The 20,408-nt window shown below is 46.0% G+C and overlaps 1 protein-coding gene and 2 long non-coding RNA genes across 4 annotated transcripts in view; 2 read left to right on the top strand and 1 right to left on the bottom strand.

Moving 5' to 3' along the window:
* The window catches only part of LOC109489969, a 70,632-nt gene extending 60,806 nt beyond the window's left edge, over positions 1-9,826 (bottom strand). Inside the window, exon 1 of the long non-coding RNA XR_004623956.1 lies at positions 8,810-9,826. This is a non-coding gene — a long non-coding RNA (uncharacterized LOC109489969). The remainder of the gene's footprint in view (positions 1-8,809) is intronic.
* Positions 5,854-9,004, top strand: LOC117801440. 2 transcript variants are annotated; one of them, XR_004623961.1, is made up of 4 exons: positions 5,854-5,943; positions 7,535-7,782; positions 8,537-8,648; positions 8,882-9,004. It is a non-coding gene; the product is annotated as an uncharacterized LOC117801440 (long non-coding RNA). The 2 variants fall into 2 exon arrangements; XR_004623960.1 differs by lacking the exon at positions 5,854-5,943 and having other exon boundaries at positions 7,395-7,782.
* A 3,659-nt stretch (positions 9,827-13,485) lies between the features above and the next one.
* On the top strand, positions 13,486-14,199 carry LOC100475651 (GTP:AMP phosphotransferase AK3, mitochondrial-like). Its single transcript, XM_034655892.1, is given in 2 exon segments — positions 13,486-13,666; positions 13,669-14,199. Coding segments are annotated over 2 exon segments (681 nt in total). The 3' UTR covers positions 14,169-14,199.
* The last annotated feature ends 6,209 nt before the right edge of the window (positions 14,200-20,408 follow it).

The following is a 20,408-nucleotide window of genomic DNA, read 5'->3' on the forward strand; positions in this document are numbered from 1 at the left end:
GCCAAGGTTCAGATCTCAAGCCTACCACTTTCTGGGCGTGATTATGGATGACAGAACCTCTGTAAGCCTCTGTCTCCTTCTACAACAAAAGGATGAAAGGAATTCCCTTTTACCTGCAGCATGAAAAATTCAAGTAAAAAAAAAAAATCAATAGACTCAAGTTTCCCAGAGTCAGCCTTCCTAACAGCTAGAAGGCTTTGCCAGAGAGGTTATGGAATCTTCTTTTTTGTAAACCTTTAAAATGATGACAGAGCCTCGTTACTCAGAGAAGGCTTTTGCTGAGACCTTCCCCTCTCTGGAGTACAATTGTGATAGTCTGGGAAGGGCTTAACAGGACTTCACAGTTTCTTAATATCAATATTGGTGACACTCTTTTGCTTCTAATCTATTTGTTTAGCGAAAACTAATTTTGGGGCACCTGGGTGGCCCCGTGAGTTAAGGGTCTGCCTTCAGCTCAGGTTATGATCTCAGGGTCCTGGAATCCAGTCCCGCCTCAGGTTCTCTGCTCAGTGGGAAGTCTGCTTCTTCCTCCTCCCTCTGCCCCTCCCCCTACATGGGCACGTGCGCGCTCTCTCTCTCCCACCTCAAATAAATAAAATCTTCCTTAAAAAAAGGTAACTTTGACACAATCACTTTCTTGTTTGCTTCTACCCATATTCCAAGCTTCATCACAATGCATTAAAAATCAAGATATTTTGGTTCGAAAATTATTGGCCACTTCTCTGTTTCAAGATTCAGAAACCCCCCATTCAAACTTAAGATGTATCCGACAGTCTTTACCAGTATGCCAAAAGGTAGCAAAACCAGTCGATTACTTCCACACATCAGTGAAATGAACAAGCAGGGACAGACGCGAGACGAGTAATGGTTACCTGAAACGAATAACTTACCAATCACCATTTTGTGCCCGAGCCCCACATTTCATTAATTGAGGCCTCGTCTACTTTTCGTGCTAGCCAGGAAATGGGGAGAAAGGCAGGTGGACAGGTGGACAGAAGGTGCGATCGTGAACGTGAGGCACTCGTGGAGAAAGAGTCAGCCTGAGTAAGTGAAGGACTGAGGCAGGGCCCAGTTCTCCCCAGGGAGGCAGGCGCTGCTGGAGAAAATCAGCTCAGTGTTTCTGCTCCAGGGCGGACCAGACCCAGGAAGGACTTTGGGTTGGGCAACACACAACAGTCTGAAAGCGCAGACAGATTCGTCGCACCCACAGCAGGGGCCTGCCACACCACCTTCTGCGGGGACCCAACTACCTGTCGCAGTGGGCTGTGTCTACAGGCAAGGGAGCAACCCAGAGAATTCATTCCATGACACCACAAATATTGATTGTGTCCTACATGTGCCAAGATTCTGGTCTGTGCTGGGGAGGCACAGGGGACCAAGACCTAATCCTTGCTCGCAGGAGACCTGCAGTTCAGTAAGAAAACAACACAATTATAAACAGGAGAGCATGAGAATCACGATGGGGGAAACCGAAGTGACCTAGTCTGGAGTTGTTAAAGGGAAACCAAGCTGGGCAGTAGGTCAAGGTGGTCAAGGCAGATGGTACTCAGTAACGACTGGAGTTGGGGAAAGAGATTTCAAGATGGACTGAGCTCGATTCCGAAGATAGCAGCAACAGCTGGGGATCCAGAGCCAACTAGCAGAGCGAGGGGGTCAGCGGATGGAAAATCACTAAGGGGAGACATCCAGGGACGGGGATTCTTGCTGAACTGGCCAAAGAGGAATTTTGCTGGAGGCAGGCCAGGGACTTAAGTGTCAAGAGTGGGGGATGAGGATGGCAATCGGATACCAAGCGGGGCGGGGGGGAGTCTCACTAAACAGACAGAGCAAGATTCTTGCTAAAACTGCACCTCAGCAGGCCAAGGACGGGGCCCAAGGTTGGGGCCCCAACAACATGAGGTTCTCACTGGAGGCTTTGGTCAGAAGAGAGGCTTGGTCAGAGTGCTTCCTGCAGAAAAGGCATAGTTGGGCTACAGACTGAAGCTGACAGAAGTTGCATGGGAGCAGATTTCCAAGCAAGAGAGAAGGGCGAGGGTGAACACCCCAGACGGGAGGGGGGGCACCACATACTTGACAAAGTGCACAAAGCCGGTTATGTTGGCAGACGAAGTCTGGGGCAAAGGGGATCGGAAGTGAGACTAGAGACAATAAGCGAAAGAGAGATTTTGCAGCCTTCGCAAACTGTATCAGAAGATCAGATCCGTCCTAAGGCCCAGAGGGGAAGCTTCCCCTGGGGGAGTGAGACTGATTGATTTCTCTAGCCTCCGGGCTGAAGACAGAGTGGAGAGGCGAGGCTGGAGGCAGGGCGTCCCACGCTGAGTGCAGGCGGTGTGAGCTCAGGCAAGGAGGATGACAGCCTGGGGCTGGAGAGGATTAAGACTCTGCAGTTCGGAACAGTAGCCCTTGAGCGGCGCCTGGGTCAGTCGGTTTAGCATCTGCTTTTGGCTCAGGTCATGATCTCAGGGTCCTGTCATCGAGCCCCACATCAGGCTCCCTGCTCAGTGGGGAGTCTGCTTCTCCCTCTCCCTCTGCCCCTCCCCCTACTTGTGTGCACATGCTCTCTCTCTTTCTCTCCCTCAAATAAATAAATAAAATCTTTTTTTTTTTTAAAGGAATAGTAGCACTTGATTCAGTGGCAGGATTTAGTGACAGGAGAGAAAAAGGCAGAAGTCAAGAACAATTCCCAGGAAGCAGCCTTTGGCAACCATGGAGATATTAAAGTTAGCAACACCGATGGAAGAACAGCTTGCAGGGGAAGATGAGATTGGCTTGACACACATGCGTTTGAGTTGTAAGATGCTCAGGTTTGGAGCTCAGGCACTGAAACCCTGTTCTCTCCAGTTCTGATGGTGCTTTGCACTATCTCTTGAAGGCTGACAAGCCGGCCTCCTGTCATTCCTCGCTGATTATCAAGGACTTGTTCTGAGGGCTCACCTACACCAGGGGATGTGGGTACCCAGGACAGAAAGAATAGTGGAAGGGGCAGATGGTAAAAAGAGAAGGTAGGAAGCATCAAAAAGAATAACTAGTTCCTCTTTCCCCTCTTATCTTTCTAGAACCCTCCCCAGTCCTGCTTCCAAGGACAAAGTCCAAGAGGTGTCATGCGCTTCCCACCAATTCACATGCCAAAGGTACTATTAATAGCCTACAGGAAATGGGGCACCTGGGCTGTTTAGTTGGTTAAGTGTCGGACTCTTGTCCATGCTACCCAGAGCAATCTACACTTTCAATGCTATCCCGATCAAAATACCGAGGACATTTTTCAAAGAACTAACAAAGAGTCCTTAAATTTGTATGGAACCAGAAAAGGCCCCGAATCTCCAAGGAACTGTTGAAAAGGAAAAACAAAGCTGGGGGCATCACAATGCCGGATTTCGAGCTGTACTACAAAGCTGTGATCACAAAGACAGCATGGTACTGGCACAAAAACAGACACATCGACCAATGGAACAGAATAGAGAACCCAGAAATGGACCCTCGGCTCTTTGGGCAACTAATCTTTGATAAAGCAGGAAAAAACATCCGGTGGAAAAAAGACAGTCTCTTCAATAAATGGTGCTGGGAAAATTGGACAGCTACATGCAAAAGAATGAAACTTGACCACTCTCTCACACCATACACAAAAATAAACTCCAAATGGATGAAAGACCTCAATGTGAGACAGGAATCCATCAAAATTCTAGAGGAGAACATAGGCAACAACTTCTATGACATCGGCCAGAGCAACCTTTTTCACGACACATCTCCAAAGGCAAGAGAAATAAAAGATAAAATGAACTTATGGGACTTTATCAGGATAAAGAGCTTCTGCACAGCCAAGGAAACAGTCAAAAAAACTAAGAGACAGCCCACGGAATGGGAGAATATATTTGCAAAGGACACCACAGATAAAGGACTGGTATCCAAGATCTACAAAGAACTTCTCAAACTCAATACACGAGAAACAAATAAACAAATCATAAAATGGGCAGAAGATATGAACAGACACTTTTCCAATGAAGACATACAAATGGCTAACAGACACATGAAAAAATGTTCAAAATCATTAGCCATCAGGGAAATTCAAATCAAAACCACACTGAGATACCACCTTACGCCAGTTAGAATGGCAAAGATAGACAAGGCAAGAAACAACAATTGTTGGAGAGGATGTGGAGAAAGGGGATCCCTCCTACATTGTTGGTGGGAATGCAAGTTGGTACAGCCACTCTGGAAAACAGTGTGGAGGTCCCTTAAAAAGTTAAAAATTGAACTACCCTATGACCCAGCCATTGCACTACTGGGTGTTTACCCCAAAGATACAGACGTAGTAAAGAGAAGGGCCATATGCACCCCAATGTTCATAGCTGCATTGTCCACAATAGCCAAATCATGGAAGGAGCCGAGATGCCCTTCAACAGATGACTGGATTAAGAAGCTGTGGTCCATATATACAATGGAATATTACTCAGCTATCAGAAAGAACGAATTCTCAACATTTGCTGCAACATGGACGGCACTGGAGGAGATAATGCTAAGTGAAATAAGTCAAGCAGAGAAAGACAATTATCATATGATTTCTCTCATCTATGGAACATAAGAACTAGGATGATCGGTAGGGGAAGAAAGGGATAAAGAAAAGGGGGGTAATCAGAAGGGGGAATGAAACATGAGAGACTATGGACTATGAGAAACAAACTGAAGACTTCAGAGGGGAGGGGGTGGGGGAATGGGATAGACTGGTGATGGGTAGTAAGGAGGGCACGTATTGCATGGTGCACTGGGTGTTATACGCAACTAATGAAGCATCAAACTTTACATCGGAATCTGGGGATGTACTGTATGGTGATTAACATAATATAATAAAATAAAATTTAAAAAAAAAAAGTGTCGGACTCTTGATTTCAGCTCAGGTCATGATCCCAGGGTTGTGAGATCGAGCCCCACAAGGGGCTCTGCAGCTGGGTGTAGAGCCCACTTCAGATTCTCTCTCTCCCTCTTCCTCTGCCCCTCCCCGTCACCTCCCTCTCTCAAAATCTCAGGCCACTAGATGCAATGTGGTCACGTAGACTGGAATCTGGAACAGAGCGAGGACATTAATACAAAAGGGGGTGAAATCCAAATTCAGTCTGGAGTTGAGTGCATAGCAATACACACACGTTAGTTTCTCAGTTGGGACAGATGTACCTTGGTTGTTACATAAGATATTAGCAAGAGGGGGAACCGATGATGGGGAAGTATGAAAACTCTCTGTCCCATCAATGCAACGTTTCTGTACCTCTGACATCATTCCATCAGAAAAGTTTATTAAGATTTTATTTATTCATCTGAGAGAGAGAGAAAGTGAGCACAAGCAGGGGTAGGGGAAGATGGAGAAGCAGACTCCCCACAGAGCAGGGAGCAGACTTGGGGCTCGATTCCAATCACGACCCCAGGCAAAGGCAGACACTTAACCAACAGAGCCACCCAGGCATCCCAGAAAAGTTTATTTTTTTTTAAAAAAGGACTGTATGTCATCAAGAACCCTCCGATTCAAATGGAAACCGACAAGGGGTTACCTGCGGCTTTGGGAATCACGACACATTATGAAAATCAGTAGGTCCCCTGTTTCCCGGCACAGATGAAGAAGGAAGTGCCGTCCGTGGACGTCAGTTTTGCAGAAAACTGAAACTACTTACAACTTTCTTTTTCAGCTATTTTTTGATGGCAAGCGTTCAAAAGTGGATGATAAACTCCCCTGCCCTTTGAACAGAGGACAGTATGTGTAATGGAATCCTTTCTGGGTGAATCGGGGTCACCAGTGAGAACATCTGCTATTACTTGACACCGGGCCAAGAATGGGTCTGCCTTTGGTTCTCTTCACCGTGGCAGGGAGCTGGGAACGCAGACGCCACCCACCACAGCTGAGCACGTGGCTCAGAAACGGCCCCCAAAGAAGGCTGGATTAAGATGTTCTAACCTCAGGTGAGCCGGCACAGGTACAGCGCACCTGGCACCTTAAGCAAGCACGTTAGCTGAGCAGGGCAGCCAGCACCGGATTTTCCCGTGTATCTGTTAGTTTTCCCCTTTCACGGTTAGTAACACAGCCTCTCCTGTCCTTGCCTGCTTCTACAAAGCGTGTCCTCTGGACAACAACTGAAGACAGGGAGCCTGGGTGGCTCAGTCGGTTGGGAGCCTGCTTTCAGCTCAGGTCGTGATCCCAGGGTCCTGGAATGGAGCCCCACATAAGGCTCCTTGCTCGGTGGGGAGCCTGCTTCTCCCTCTCCCTCTGCTCCTCTCTCCACTGCTCCAGCTCTCTCTCGCAAATAAATAAATAAAATCTTTAAGAAACAAACAAACAAACAAAAAAATTGAAGACACCAGCAGCCCCCCGTATCTCATGCCTGGCCTGGGAAGCAGGTGGAGAGGAGGGGCTAACTCGGAGGGGAGGGGTTAACTCCTTTGTATCTTCCTGAGGGAGTTTAAATTGTGACCTTTTCCAGCTCTACTCAGAGAATATTTTCTCTGTGATGTATATCACGGGGGGATTCTTTGGTTGCTATTACAGGAAGGAGTGTCTAATGAAACCAAAGCAGTATGATGGGAGCTGGGGTGCTAAGCAGCCAGAGAAGAGAAGTCTTTTCTACCACCTTCCCCCAGGGCCACGTGCCTCCTGCACTCCCTGGAGTCCAACCAATGCCCACCTCGCAGGTCAGGCAAAAGATGGGCCCAGGGAGGCTGGGTGGCTCCATTGGTTAAGCATCTGCCTTTGGCTCGGGTCATGATCCCAGGGCCGGTCAGACTGCCTGCTCAGCGTGGAGCCTGCTTCCCTGCCCCTCCCCTGGCTCGTGAGAACTCTCTCTTTCTCTGTCAAATAAATAAATAAATTCTTTAAAAAGAGAGAGAGAGAGATGGGCCCCTCCTCCAGAAAATGGCCTTCACCATGCTGTCTGCCCCAGCTTTTCCCATAGTCAGCTCCCCAACCTGGACTTAATCTCCCATGAAGACAGCATCGAGGGCACCTTCCTGAAGTCTCTTTCCCTTGACTGCTCTCAAAAAGGGCCATAAAAAACGACGTGATGGCTTATTCTCACCCTACTAGCAAGAGAGAACGCTCTCTCTAGAATAAAGATTTGGGGACACAGGAGATATTTAAAGAGTAACGAGGGTGTCCCAGAAGCTCCCTATACAATGTCCACTTGGCCAGCTGTTGGCTGGAGACAAGACTCGAGCTTCCACCAGCACCACCGACATAAATAAACACGGCCAGAGGTTTTGACCTGAAATTGTCAGCTAACTCATCTGAAGCAAAAGTGTGACCGAGGAAAAGGTATCTTAACATCCATCCTGGGTCCCCCTTCCCCCAGGAAAGCGTGCAAAGATGTCTGCTTCATCGAGGGCGGGGTTGTGCAAACTTGGAGCCTGATAATCCTTCCCTGTGGAGGGCTGTCCCGTGCACTGCAGGAACAGCGAAGCTACTAGGGCGGCTAGAGTTAGCCAATCAGAATACAAAGGTCTCAGTTAAATGTGAATTTCAGATAAATAGCAAGTCTTTTTTTTTTTTTTTTAAGTATAGGTATGCCCCATGCAGTATTCATAGCCTCCCTTATCTCCAGCCACTGGAAGCCACTCGCCAGACCTACCCTGACCTGAGGTTCTGAAAACTACAGATATCACCAGACATTGCCAAACGTCCCCCCTGGCGGGGGTGTGGGGAGGACCTGCCTCCGCCGCTGCAGAGCCACTGATTCAAGATAACCCAACCGAAGGCCTCCAATCGCAATCTCTTTATCTTCGCTTTCAGAGGTCATCTGAATCCATCTGGTAAAGCATCAGTCAAAGAATTCAGCCATAGGAGAAACTCTAATGCACCTCTTACTTAAACACTTGGCAAATATTATTTATTTTGCTTTTCTTTTTAAACCATTTTATTTATTTATTTATTTATTTATTTATTTATTTATTTTGAGTGCAGGCAGGGGGCGGGGCAGAGGGAGAGGGAGAGACAGAGAGGGAGAGAATCGCAAGCAGACTCTGCACCCAGCCCGACATGGGGCTCGATCTCACGACCCTGAGATCATGACCTGAGCTGAAATCAAGAGTTGGGTGCTCCACGAACTGAGCCACTCGGGTGCTCCTTATTTATTTTGCTTCTTAATGTCCTTTGGGATCGATTCCCTGTAGGTTTTCATGCCACGTAAATTCCTGGCTCTCTTTCAGGATTAGCAGTCTCATTTCGCTCAGACAATGTGAATTATGAAGCCTGCCATATTTTCCTTTTTCCTTCGAGGTAAAATTCATGCACAGTTGCAGACATCACCTAAGCTCACGAGGCTAGTGTTTCATTTTTTTAAACAAACATCTACACTGTGGCTTTTGTATGCACATATGTTTGAAATGCTTTACAAATATTAACTCCTTGAATCCCTATAACTTCTTAATTACCTATGGGTGTGTACTATTATTATCCTCCCTTTCAGGATAAAAAAATGGAGTTCCTGTTTCAGATGTTTTTATGAATTATTTCCTCTTTCATCACTGTCCTTATAAGTAAGCTCCCTCTGATTCTGTTTGGCAGCTGGCCGGGCAGAGTTAGTGTATCCCACACGGAGAACACTTCTGACCCTCAGCCTCACCTGTCTCCTGTTTCAACTGCCACCAAAGCCACCAGCTCCAGTAACGTCTTCCAGGTGCGCTCCCTCCCCCCCCCGCCGGAGCCCAGCCTCACACCCAGGCACAGACCTCTCATCCCCCATCTTGGCTTCCCTGGGAGCACCAAGATGTGGGACAATAAGGGACCTTGCTTCGGAGCCCAGAACCACACAACCTATAATTGCAGAATAATTAACACCTCATGGTCCAAACGTTGTGCAATGGAAGATGGAGACTGGAAGATAAATTCATTCTCTTCTTTTTACTTCAGACTGCCCTGAGATGCCGCTTTTCGGAGGCGTTGCTACAAAATAAAGCCATCGGAAGTACTTAGTGGCAATCAGCCCAGCCATGTCTGCTCAGATGCCCCTCCTTCTCTGTCTCATTCCCATTCTCTTGCTTCTGCTCCCGGGGATTGTCCTCCTAACAAAGCAGCAGCAACCTGCTATTGTCAGGTTCTGCTAGCTAAGGAATGCAGACGACAATGATTATAAATAATTACCAACAAAATCACACTGGATGGGAGTTGATCCAGTTCTTTCCATTAACTTCTGAGTCAGGAATATTTATTGTGGCCCAATTGGAATCCAATTCTGGAATGTTCTCCCTACCAGCACTTTAAGGGTCACCCCATCATCTTGACAGCTGAGGATACCAAGACGCAAAGAGAGAAGGGGATTGCTCGAAATCGCATGTGGGAATATAGGACATATAGTTAGTGCCTCCAGCGTCAGATTCCCATAACCGATTATTTCATCCCGTGCTTGCAAATCGGGTCATTAGCACTACTGTCCCCATTTTAGGCATGAGAAACAGAGGCTCCGAAAAAGCGGGTGAGATGTTCAAGGTCACCACGTTAGCAAATGGAAGAGTCAGGCTGACACCAGTTCTCCAAACTAGTTCTTTCCCCAGCTGCCAGCCGGTCGTCTTGGGAGCCAGGTAGAAAACCAAACCCGGCCTTTGGAGGAACACAGGCTTTCAATTCAAGCCCTAGTCCAGCCCCTGAACAGCTCTGTAACCTTAAGTTACTTAAGTTCTCCAAGACGATTTTTTAATTCCAAAACTGGGGATCCTACCATCTACTCACAGTGGAGCTTTGAAGATGAAATGAGATATTTTTTCTTTTTTTAAAGATTTACTTATTTATTTGACAGAGATAGTGACAGCCAGCGAGAGAGGGAACACAAGCAGGGGGAGTGGGAGAGGAAGAAGCAGGCTCACAGCAGAGGAGCCTGACGTGGGGCTCGATCCCATAACGCTGGGATCATGCCCTGAGCCGAAGGCAGACGCTTAACGACTGTGCCACCCAGGCGCCCCCAAAATGAGATATTTTAATCTCCCAACAACAGTGTCTGTACACAGTAAGTGCTTAATAAATATTAGCCAGCATCAGTTCTCTGGAATCAAAGACGTCCTCCCCAAACAATATTAGCTTCTCTTCCGGAGGCACTACTAAGTGCCAGGTGTGATGCTAAGCGCTTTCCACTGAAGGACGACTCTCTCTGACCATCCTAACCTCACCGAGAGAGGGAAGACGAAGGGGAAAGTCTGCTACTCCCTCTTCGTTTCTGGTTGCCTCTGCCGACAGCTCATAAACTTTCATCATTTACGTACCCCCTTGCTGGATGTTGCCCTATCTGTGCTCCAGTTTTCATTGTTTTTAAAAGCAAACTCAACCCCCAACGTGGGGCTCGAACTCACAACCCCGAGATCAAGAGTTGCATGCTCTACCGACTGAGCCAGCCAAGCTCCGCACACCCATGCGTACCAGTTCTAGAACTTAAATTTCTGTTTTAGTTTTGTCCTAAGCAAGAACACTATCAGATATTAGGTTTGAGTGCTAGTTATAGTCTTCCTTATACAGTTTAAAACATACACATCCACCGTTACAATGAAAAATGTAATTATTTAAAATATCCCAGAAAAAAAAAAAGATAGGACAAGATTGGAAAATACTCCAGAAAGAAAGAAGATAGAACAGTATTGGCAAAACATCGATCGTTGTGAAACCAGGTGCTGAGTGCACGGGGGCTGTACCTTCTCTAATTCTCCGTATCTTTGAAATTTTCATAATAAAATAGTTTAAAAAATAAAATAAAACACGGTTATCAAACCTAGAGGTGGGGAGGGGAATGTTCTTTCGCAGAGACCTAGAACCACATCACATTCCCCAGCGGGAAAAGCGAGCCCATAATAGCTCCTGAAGGTCAGAGTCACGGGGACAGACGCTCAGGCTTCATTCTTTCACACGGGCTGCAAGCCCTGTGCTTGGAACAACTAGTCACAGAGACAAACGCCCAATTAACATCTGCTGAATCAACGAGGGAATGATTACCAAGCCTCTTACCTTCCTTGTGGCTTCCGGCTCCGTCTCCTTGGATGCCCTGTCCTGCTAACTCTCCCCAGAGAGCGGGCAAGAAATTAACTCGGAAATTTGTACCCCAACATGATAAGTACTGCAAAAATAAGCCTCGTGTGAGGAGCTCCTGCTGGTTTTCATTTACGGCCACACCATTTGGCGTCTGTTACCATGGAAAACATCTAGAAAGTTTCAATAACTGCCCACAATCACACTTGGTGGGCACCGAACCACTTCTCCTAAATGCAGCCAAATGTATTCCATGGTATTCTTAGGCTACTGGCCTTTATGTATTTGACCAGATAATCTCTTAACCAGATGCTGTGAAGTTTTATAACCAATGTCACAAGTGGCTTAAGTGCCATCAGCCTGGCACTGAGGTGGTCTCAGGAGCCAGAAAGGACCCTGTGCTTTAGGATTCTGATGTCTACCTGCAGCCCAGCACCCTCCGTGCCTGTTCCAAGCTGCAGCAAAGCGCGTCCTCGCCCACCCGCACCTGTAGCTGAGCAAATGCTACCTTCTCTCCAAAGATACTCTCTGGGATATTCTGGGATCACATTCAGGTACCAAATTAGGTGTCTCAATTAAAGGTTGAATATACTACAAGTCTAAATCTATCCTGGAGGATAGAAAGACCTCGGTGGGATCGCTTTTTGTGTATATAATTAAAAGACAGTAAGAGTATGCTGCTTTGTTATGCAAAGCAATTACAACATCATTTCTTTCTTCCTTTGCTGGAGGATATGGGCCAAATTTCTATTAAATATCCGTACGCCTTTCGAATCTTCTTATGTATTCAGTGTAACTCTTTTGACTATGGCAACAATAAGAGAGAGTATATGACTAACTTAAAGACCCAAAATAAAAGAAACAATGTTTTTAAAAAAGTCAGAGCAATTAAGAGTAGCAGTTCCATCGGCTGCCACAAACTACAAATACAGAAATTAGGTTTCTACGCCCCAAATCTTTATTCTGGAAATTGCTTGCTCTCTTGCTTATCGGGTGAGAACAACGCAACATTTCCTTTCTATGGCTCTCTTTGAGAAATGGAGCGGATGGAGGGTTAGTGGCCCAGGAGTCCCTCACGAACATTAGTTCCATATGATCCATGGTCCCACGCGGTATTGAGCCAACTGGACCACCCAAGACCAAGTTGAGGCTGCATCTGATCCACGGCTTGTGTAATAAATTAACCCAAAAGCATCTTTTCAAGCAAGTGATCAGCAGATAACTCTCAGTTTAAAAATTCTACACGGAGGACCCCTGGGTGGCTCAGTCGTTAAGCATCTGCTTGGGCTCAAGTCATGATCCCAGGGTCCAGAGTTCGAGCCCCGCATCAGCTCTCTGCTCAGCGGGGAGTCTGCGTCTCCCCGCTCCCTGTGCCCCTCCCCCCTGCTCATGCTCTCTCTCTCTCTCTCACGAGCTCTCTTTCTCTCAAATAAACAAATCCAATCTTAAAAAAAAGTTCTAGACAGAAATAAAGCAGAAATGGCCCACAGACAAATGAAAAGATGCTCACTCTCACTCCTATTGAGGGAAGTAAAGGGAAAATTGCTGGTCTGCTAAACTAGCCTCCTAAAAGCACCCCTTCGTTCCATTGTTGCAAATGGAGCAATCTTTTAAACACAAAAATCAAGTTATCTTTTTCTGCTGCTTGAAACCTGGCTTTCCAGTTCACTTCTTGGGTATATTGAAATATACATTGTAATATACTTTAGCATAAACTGAATATAAATTACACAGTGCTGCAGCTTTTTGCATTTACAGTGTCTTCGAAGTCTTTTCATGTTAGCACACAGAGATCTGTCTTTGTAGCTGCTACGAACACAGGGCTAGTCGACTAAGGTTCATTTAGCTCTTCTCTTATTACTGACCATTTAGGGAATTAGCAATTTTGCACTGGTACAAACACTGCCAAAGCAAACACCCTATCTGTGCCTCCTTGTCTTACTTCGAGAGTTTGCCCTAAGGAAGACACTGAGAAGTAATTTTATAAAACCTCAATAACCACCGTCAAGCTGCCTTCCACACTAGCTGTGAGGACGCCCCACCCATGGAGTGTGAGAGCCCTACTTCCTCACACTTGTGCCAATGTTTGCTTCTCGATGTTCTGGATTGTCTGTCTATGCCTGTGATTCCCATCGTCCTTCAATTCCGGGAAATTCTTGTGTGTTCTTGAATTATTTCTTTAAAGACCCTCTCTCCCCTCCCTTTCCATTTTCTACGTGTGAAGGGTGGAACCCTGACTCGACAGCTCACGTTTCTGCAGTTTTCTTTTCTACTTACCATCTTTTCCACTGCATGGTGGGAGGAGATCGTGGCTCTGTCTTCCAAGTCACGAAGCTCTCTGGTTGTGTCCAATACCTACCTGCTCGCACCTGCTCGCACCTGCTCACACCGGGTGGGGGCGGGGCTGGGTCCTCGCTGCACCGCCCCCGCTGCCCTCCCACCGCCCGGAGCACTGGCCCGAAGCGCGGGGGCCCAACCGTCGGCAGCCCCCGCCTGGCCCAGCAGCCATGGGGGCATCGAGGCGACTCCTGCATGCGGTGCTCATGGGCGCCCCGGGCTCGGGCAAGCGCACCCTGGCGTCGCGCGTCAACAAACACTTCAAGCTGCAGAAGTTCTCCAGCGGGGACCTGCTCCGAGACAACATGCTGCGGGACACAGAGTTCGGTGTGCTGGCCAAGGTTTTCATGGACCGGGGAAGCTCATCCCGGACGACATCATGACCTGGCTGACCCTTCACGAGCTGAAAAACTTCACCCAGGAGAGCTGGCTGCTGTGCGGTTTCCCCAGGACTCTGCGGCAAGCCGAGGCCCTGCGGAGGGTTTATCAGATACACCTGGTTATGAACCTAAGCGTGCCAGTGGAGGTCATCCGGCAACGCCTCTCTGCTCGCTGGATCCATCCGAGCAGCGGGCGCGTCTACAACCTCGAATTTAACCCTCCCAGGGCGGTCGGCGTGGACGATCTGACTGACGAGCCTCTGGTTCAGCCTGAGGACGGCAGACCGGAGACACTTAACGAGAGGCTGAAGGCTTACGAAGACCAGACCAAACCCGTCCTGGAATATTACCGGGAGAAGGGGGTGTTGGAAACCTTCTCCGGCACAGAAACCGACAAGATCTGGCCCTGTGTGTATGCTCTCCTGCAAACAAAAGTTCCACAAATAGACCAGAAAGCATCGGTGACTCCGTGAGGGCAAATACTTGGAATCAGCAAGATGAACAGAATCGCCTCCCCTTCTCTTTCAGAAGTTCCTTGTTCTAAGGCTCCACCGTGTATGAATTCCTTGAGACTTATACGAGTTTCGTTTCTATGAATTTTATTTTGGATACTAAGGATAACGCCAAATGAGTCTCAGGCTGCAATTTGTCTTTGGAAATGGCCTCGTGTGTTTTATCCAGCTAAGGGTTTGCGACTCAAAAACATCAGAGATGTCCAAGCTTAAAAAAAAAAAAAAATCTTTTACAGCAAAATTGAAGGAGCAGTGGGTAGTAATCTGACTTGTGCTCAGGAGGGAAAAGAGATTGGCATCGTATTTTTCTGGAAAAGTAAAAAAAAAAATTACATTATACTAATTTGGAGACAATATCTCATCAGAGGCTTTTGTGTAGCCAGATGCCAAAAAAGACATTTCTAGCACATGGGACATGGTTTTGTGAGAGGCTGTATCTATAAAATTCCAGATAAAAATAACTGGATTTCGGTGCAGCTTGCAAATTTACTGCTGCCTTTAAACCAAGAAACCTAAAAGGTGGCTGGCTAAGCTACATTTATTTTGTTGCTAAACATACTTTCAGTTTACTTGGAATTTTCAAGTTGCTATAAAAATGTATCAAATAACATTTCGGCAAATATTACTTTGATGTGAGTTGTTTTCTTCTGAAAATGCATGAGCGCTGAGGGATATAACTGATGTTAGAAACTGACATTATGACATAAGCTCTTGGATAAGCACCAAAGTTGAGTGGATGTTCTTTGATGGAAAATGTAATTGACATCTTAACATTTTCAGAGGTTACAGGGGTTAAGAAATGTGTACTTTAGGATCGGATCTACTTGCCAGTTCTTTTTGATCATTATGCCTTGAAGAGTAACAAAGTCTTTTTCTTAAAAAACAAGAAGAAAAACTGATAACACTACATGAAACACACATACTATGTCATTAGGAGATAGAAATAGATCTGCCAGACCTGGTGGGAAATTTCCTTGACAGATACAGCAGTCATAATTAATAAACAGGTGTAGCAATAAAAAAAGCTTTCTATGAGAGGTCAAAAGGACCAGGAAAGTGAGTTTGCTGAAGGCGGAGTGCTTTATTCCTGATGGAAGACGTTGATACCCGGGAGCGTTCACTGACATCCGCTCTTAAGGGGAGAAAGTCCTGGCAGTGTGTGTAATCTGATCAGCCATTTTTAAATTCTTATTTTAGATTCCTTCATGGGGTTGGGAAGACACATGCTTATGTACGGTAGCCTGGTAGGGGTTGGGAAGAGAGGTGGAGGAGAAACAGTACATCTTCAATGACATTTCTACTCTTACCTCAGTTGGTGCTATATCAAAAGAAACAAGTTCTTGTGCTGTTATTAACTGCCTTTGAAAATGTGGCCCATTTCACTCTGGGCACTTAAGATACAAATAACAGCTGGTGTCTCATATATTTGGGAGAAAAACTTACTTTTCTTTCTTTGGATTGTATTTTTCATTCATTGTCAATTTTTCAAAATGGACCAAGTCTTTTTAAAACGGTTACAGAACATTTCATCCTTCAAAATAATTTCTGTAACGACCTACTTGGGCATTATGTGCTTTCTAGAAAAGTGAACCACTCAACTTATGAGCTGTCATGAGTCACTAGGTTATAAGATACACATTAGTCTTTGTTACGATAAAATTACACTTCAGGAAAAAATAGTTTCATCTGCTTATCGGGTTATTTTAAGGATCAAATTTTAATCTCCATGACCTCCAGTTGATTTGTTTGTGACTGCTTTATCCCCACACAGCAAAGAAATTTACTTATGCTTATTTTTCTAAGTGAAGCCTAGTTGACCTATAATAGTTTCAGGTCTACAACACAGTGACCTAACAATTCTATACATTATACAGTGCTCCCCACAATAAGTGTAAGTGACTACGTTATTACGGTCTTATTGACTACATTCACTATGCTGTACTTTTCATTTCTGTGACATACTTATTTTATAACTGGAAGTCTGTGCCTCTTCGTCCCCTTTCCCCATTTTACCAATCCCCTCCCCTCCGGGAATCACCAGTTCATTCCCTGGATATATGAGTCTGTTTCTGTTTTTGTTTGTTCATTTGTTCTATTTTTTAGATTCCACATGTAAGTGAAGTCATATGGTATCCATCTATGTGAAATCATAAGGGCTATGTCTTTGTCTGGCTTATTCTTAATTCCTTTTCTGCTTGCTCTATTCTTTATCTTGCTTGGGTGTTAATTTGCCTATTTTGTTCAGTTTGTTGTCTTCTGTAGGGCTGGGTCTTCCTCCAAAGTGTGGTGAGCCTGATTTTGTGCTTTTCTATATGGTTGAGATTCTCCATCAGTCAGTATTCCCTGACAGTGGGTGTCATCCACTTGGGGAGATTGCTGGTCTGAATTGAGACTACTCTCGGGGACAGCAAAGAAGGATAAGCCACTGAGTGAGAATTCTCTGGGGTCTCCAGGTCTACGCCATTCCCCTGGCAATGGACAGCCTCAAGACACATGGCCATGCCCACCTATTTTGGGCTCCCTGGCCATCACTCCTACCTGAAGGCTGACATTTTGTCACTGCTATTCCGGTCAAGAGGAGACAGAAGATCATCAGTGGAGAATGAATCGTTGGCCCCTCCTGCAGCAATGGCCCAAGGACCTACATGTTGATTGGCCTTGATACCCTTTGCTTCTGGTGTCCGCCATCTTTGGGGATGGAGCAGGCTTGGTGCTCCCTGCACCTTTCCAATGATAGTCTTCCACGTGCATTTTGGATTGGGTTTTCTGTCGTTGCATCAAGCAACTCTACATGCCACACTTCAGGATCCATCCTGGTTTCTGGTTCACTGAAAGTGAAGTGCTATGGCAGAGAAGAATCTATAGGACTCAGCAGGCTCCTTAGTCTGCCATCCTGCAACGGAACCAGATTTCCTGTCCAGCCTCAAAATCTATACATCACCAAACCTAGAGCTGCAGCCTTCAACTCTGGCTGCATGTTAGAATCATCTGGGGGAGCTTTAAGAGAACACTGATACCCCCGACACTGGGGCTGAATTATCAGGTGTAGTCAGGGGGTGGGGAGCAGAATCATGGTGATTGCTATGTTTGCTGTGTTTTAAGAGCTCCCTAGCTTTTACAAGTCACTGTCCTAAAGTGCCGAGTTGATTAACTGAGTGCCAGCCTACAAATCAGTGTTCAGCAGAGACTCAGAACCACCTGGTCCTCTCACCGGCTGGAACTTACATCACGGAAGGCTCCGTCCCCCTTGTCCCTTTTCTCCCCCCCAGGTGGATATTTAAGCAATGGATCATTTATCATTATTCTATCATGAGTCATCAACATGGCTAACAATTTTTCATTTTTCACTTTATCTATGTTGCTGATCAAATGTCACCCGAGTTAACTGGGTTTCCTGGCTCGCTTGAATAAACACCTTTTCCTGCGTGGCTAGTTGGCCAAGCTCTCTGGTGCCTCCCCAGCATTGCAACTCAACTAACGATGCTCATTTTCCAGTGTGCAGGCTGGGAAGCCAACTTGCAGTGAAATCAGGATAGATGGGTTTGATGTTGTCTAACCTTCGGAACAGCTTTGGTTCAGTTCCAACTAAAAACCTGACTTTACACAAAGCCAATTAAGTAGACTCTGAAGATGAAGTAGCCCCAAAACACAATTCGTTTCTCTGAAAACAGCTGCATTTTGTATTAGTAACTGACATACAGTTAGAGCAACTGAAATGGGCACATGTTTATAGGCAATAGTGGGATGCCCTTATTCTTCAGTTCGGCCCACGATCGAGGTCAAGGCCTCCAGTCTTGTGAGGTCCTTGGACACTTTTGGTGGTTGACCAGCTAGACAAGCTTACGGTAGTGCCTTCTCCAGCAAGGGGAAGGGAAACTCCGGGTATCCAGAATACACACCGAGTTTGAACAGAGTGCGTCTGGGGAGTAGGTATGAGGAAGAAGGAAGGAACACTGAGGACACATGGAAGAGGGCTTTGAATAGGACACGGTGGCACCACCCTCCCTTCGGCAAGCTGACAAAATCTGCATAATATCGCGAGACTGGAAAACATATTTGAAATTGGTGGTGGTAGTGGGGTACTCCCAAGAGGCTGGGATTTTCTGTAGGTAATCAGAATGTGTGTTTAATTAAGTGACGGACGTCTGGCCACATGGATGCCAAATGTGGCTATTGTCAAAGTGGAAGGCTTTGAGAATTGATCAAACACCCACCCAGGCACGATTCCATGGGTAAGGGCAGAAGCCACTGAGTGGGAGAAACAAGGAGGAAGTTAATGTTAAATATTGACTGCAAAGACTCAGAAGAGAATGGGCAGTTGCTTATTTGGTAGGACATGGGATTTGAGGGTGCGACAGGTTAGAAGGAAATCTCTAGAACTAAGAAAGAAATGAGAAGAGATTGACAAGAGAATGGATGGAACTGTGATAGGAATAAAGCAAGAGACCCATGTTTAGTGGTCATGAGTTCTCGTTCTGCTTTCTCAACGTTTTTATCTCTTCTTATGAAAAATCACTCCTACTGTATCCCTTGAGCACTGGAACATTGATAAGAACAATTAACTTGGGTAAGTGAAGAGAGATCCAAGTACATTACTTTGAAGCAAATGAAGTCTTACTGGGGTTTCCATCTAGCAAGAATGGGACTTGCTTCCTGGAGTCATTACCATTTGGAATGGCCATTTCATGGGGCCCTCAAAGGTGGGAACATTGCACGCAATATGTCTTCAATGGTGATCGTTTCAGAAATCCCTGGGGGAACCCGTGAAAACCTTTAGCAAGTTTAACAATCCAGAACCTTCCTTTTCTTAGTCTCCAGAAGAGCGCTCTCAAAAGTCAACCGATGTAAGCAGTAAAGGAGTTTGTTAGCTCTCTTGTCACTTAAAATGCCCTTGTGAAACGCAGTAGCCAGGAACTGTCAGGAGATGACATCTTACCAGGAAGCTGTAGGGACTGCTGGGCCTCAAAGCAATGTCAAGCTCTGGTCAGTGTCGCTTCTGCATTTGAGGCCCCAGGGGAAGGGAAATGTCAAGTTCTCTAAAACATGACAAAATAAAACTTAAACTAAAACAACTTAACAACAAGAAAAGCAGAAACATGTAAGAACAATGTAAGTCCCTTTTGGGGACACTGTCCTTCCATGTGGATGCTTTAAGCTCCTGGTCCCCGTTGGATATGCTGTTTGCTATTTTCTTTGCCTTAAACCACGATTTGCAGGTTCAAGGAAGTAAAAAAAGCCCTCCTGTTAGAACACAGGCAGCAATCTCTTCAACATCGGCCACAGCAACTTCTTGCTAGAGACATCTCCAAAGGCAAGGGAAACAAAAGCAAAATGAACTATTGGGACTTCATCAAAATAAAAAGCTTTTGCACAGCAAAGGAAACAGTCAACAAAACTAAAAGGCAACCTCCAGAATGGGAGAAGATATTTGCAAATGACATTACAGATAAAGGGCTGATATCCAAGATCTATAAAGAACTTATCAAACTCCACGTCCAAAAAACAAATACTCCAGGCAAGAAGTGGGCAGACACATTTCTCCAAAGAAGACATACAAATGGCCAACAGACACATGAAAAAATGCTCCATAGCACTTAGCATCAAGAAAATACAAATCAAAGCCACAATGAGATACCACCTTACACAGTCAGAATGGCTAAAATTAACAAGATGGGAAACAACAGATGTTGGACAGGATGTGGAGAAAGGGGAACCCTCTTACACTGTTGGCGGGAATGCAAGCTGGTTCAGTCACTCTGGAAAATGGTATGGAGTTTCCTGAAGAAGTTAAAAATAGAGCTGCCCATGGGGCGCCTGGGTGGCGCAGTCGTTAAGCGTCTGCCTTCGGCTCAGGGCGTGATCCGGGCATTATGGGATCGAGCCCCACATCAGGCTCCTCCGCTGTGAGCCTGTTTCTTCCTCTCCCACTCCCCCTGCTTGTGTTCCCTCTCTCGCTGGCTGTCTCTATCTCTGTCAAATAAATAAATAAAATCTTTAAAAAAAAAAAAATAGAGCTGCCCTACAACCCAGCAATTGCACTACCGGGTATTTACCCCAAAGATACAGACGTAGTGATCTGAAGGGGCACCTGCACCCCAATGTTCATAGCAGCATTGTCCACAATAGCTAAATTCTGGAAGGAGCTGAGATGCCCTTCAACAGATGACTGGATTAAGAAGATGTGGTCCTTATATACAATGG

Source organism: Ailuropoda melanoleuca, chromosome 3 (genome assembly GCF_002007445.2).
Source record: "Ailuropoda melanoleuca isolate Jingjing chromosome 3, ASM200744v2, whole genome shotgun sequence".
Taxonomy (NCBI): domain Eukaryota; kingdom Metazoa; phylum Chordata; class Mammalia; order Carnivora; family Ursidae; genus Ailuropoda; species Ailuropoda melanoleuca.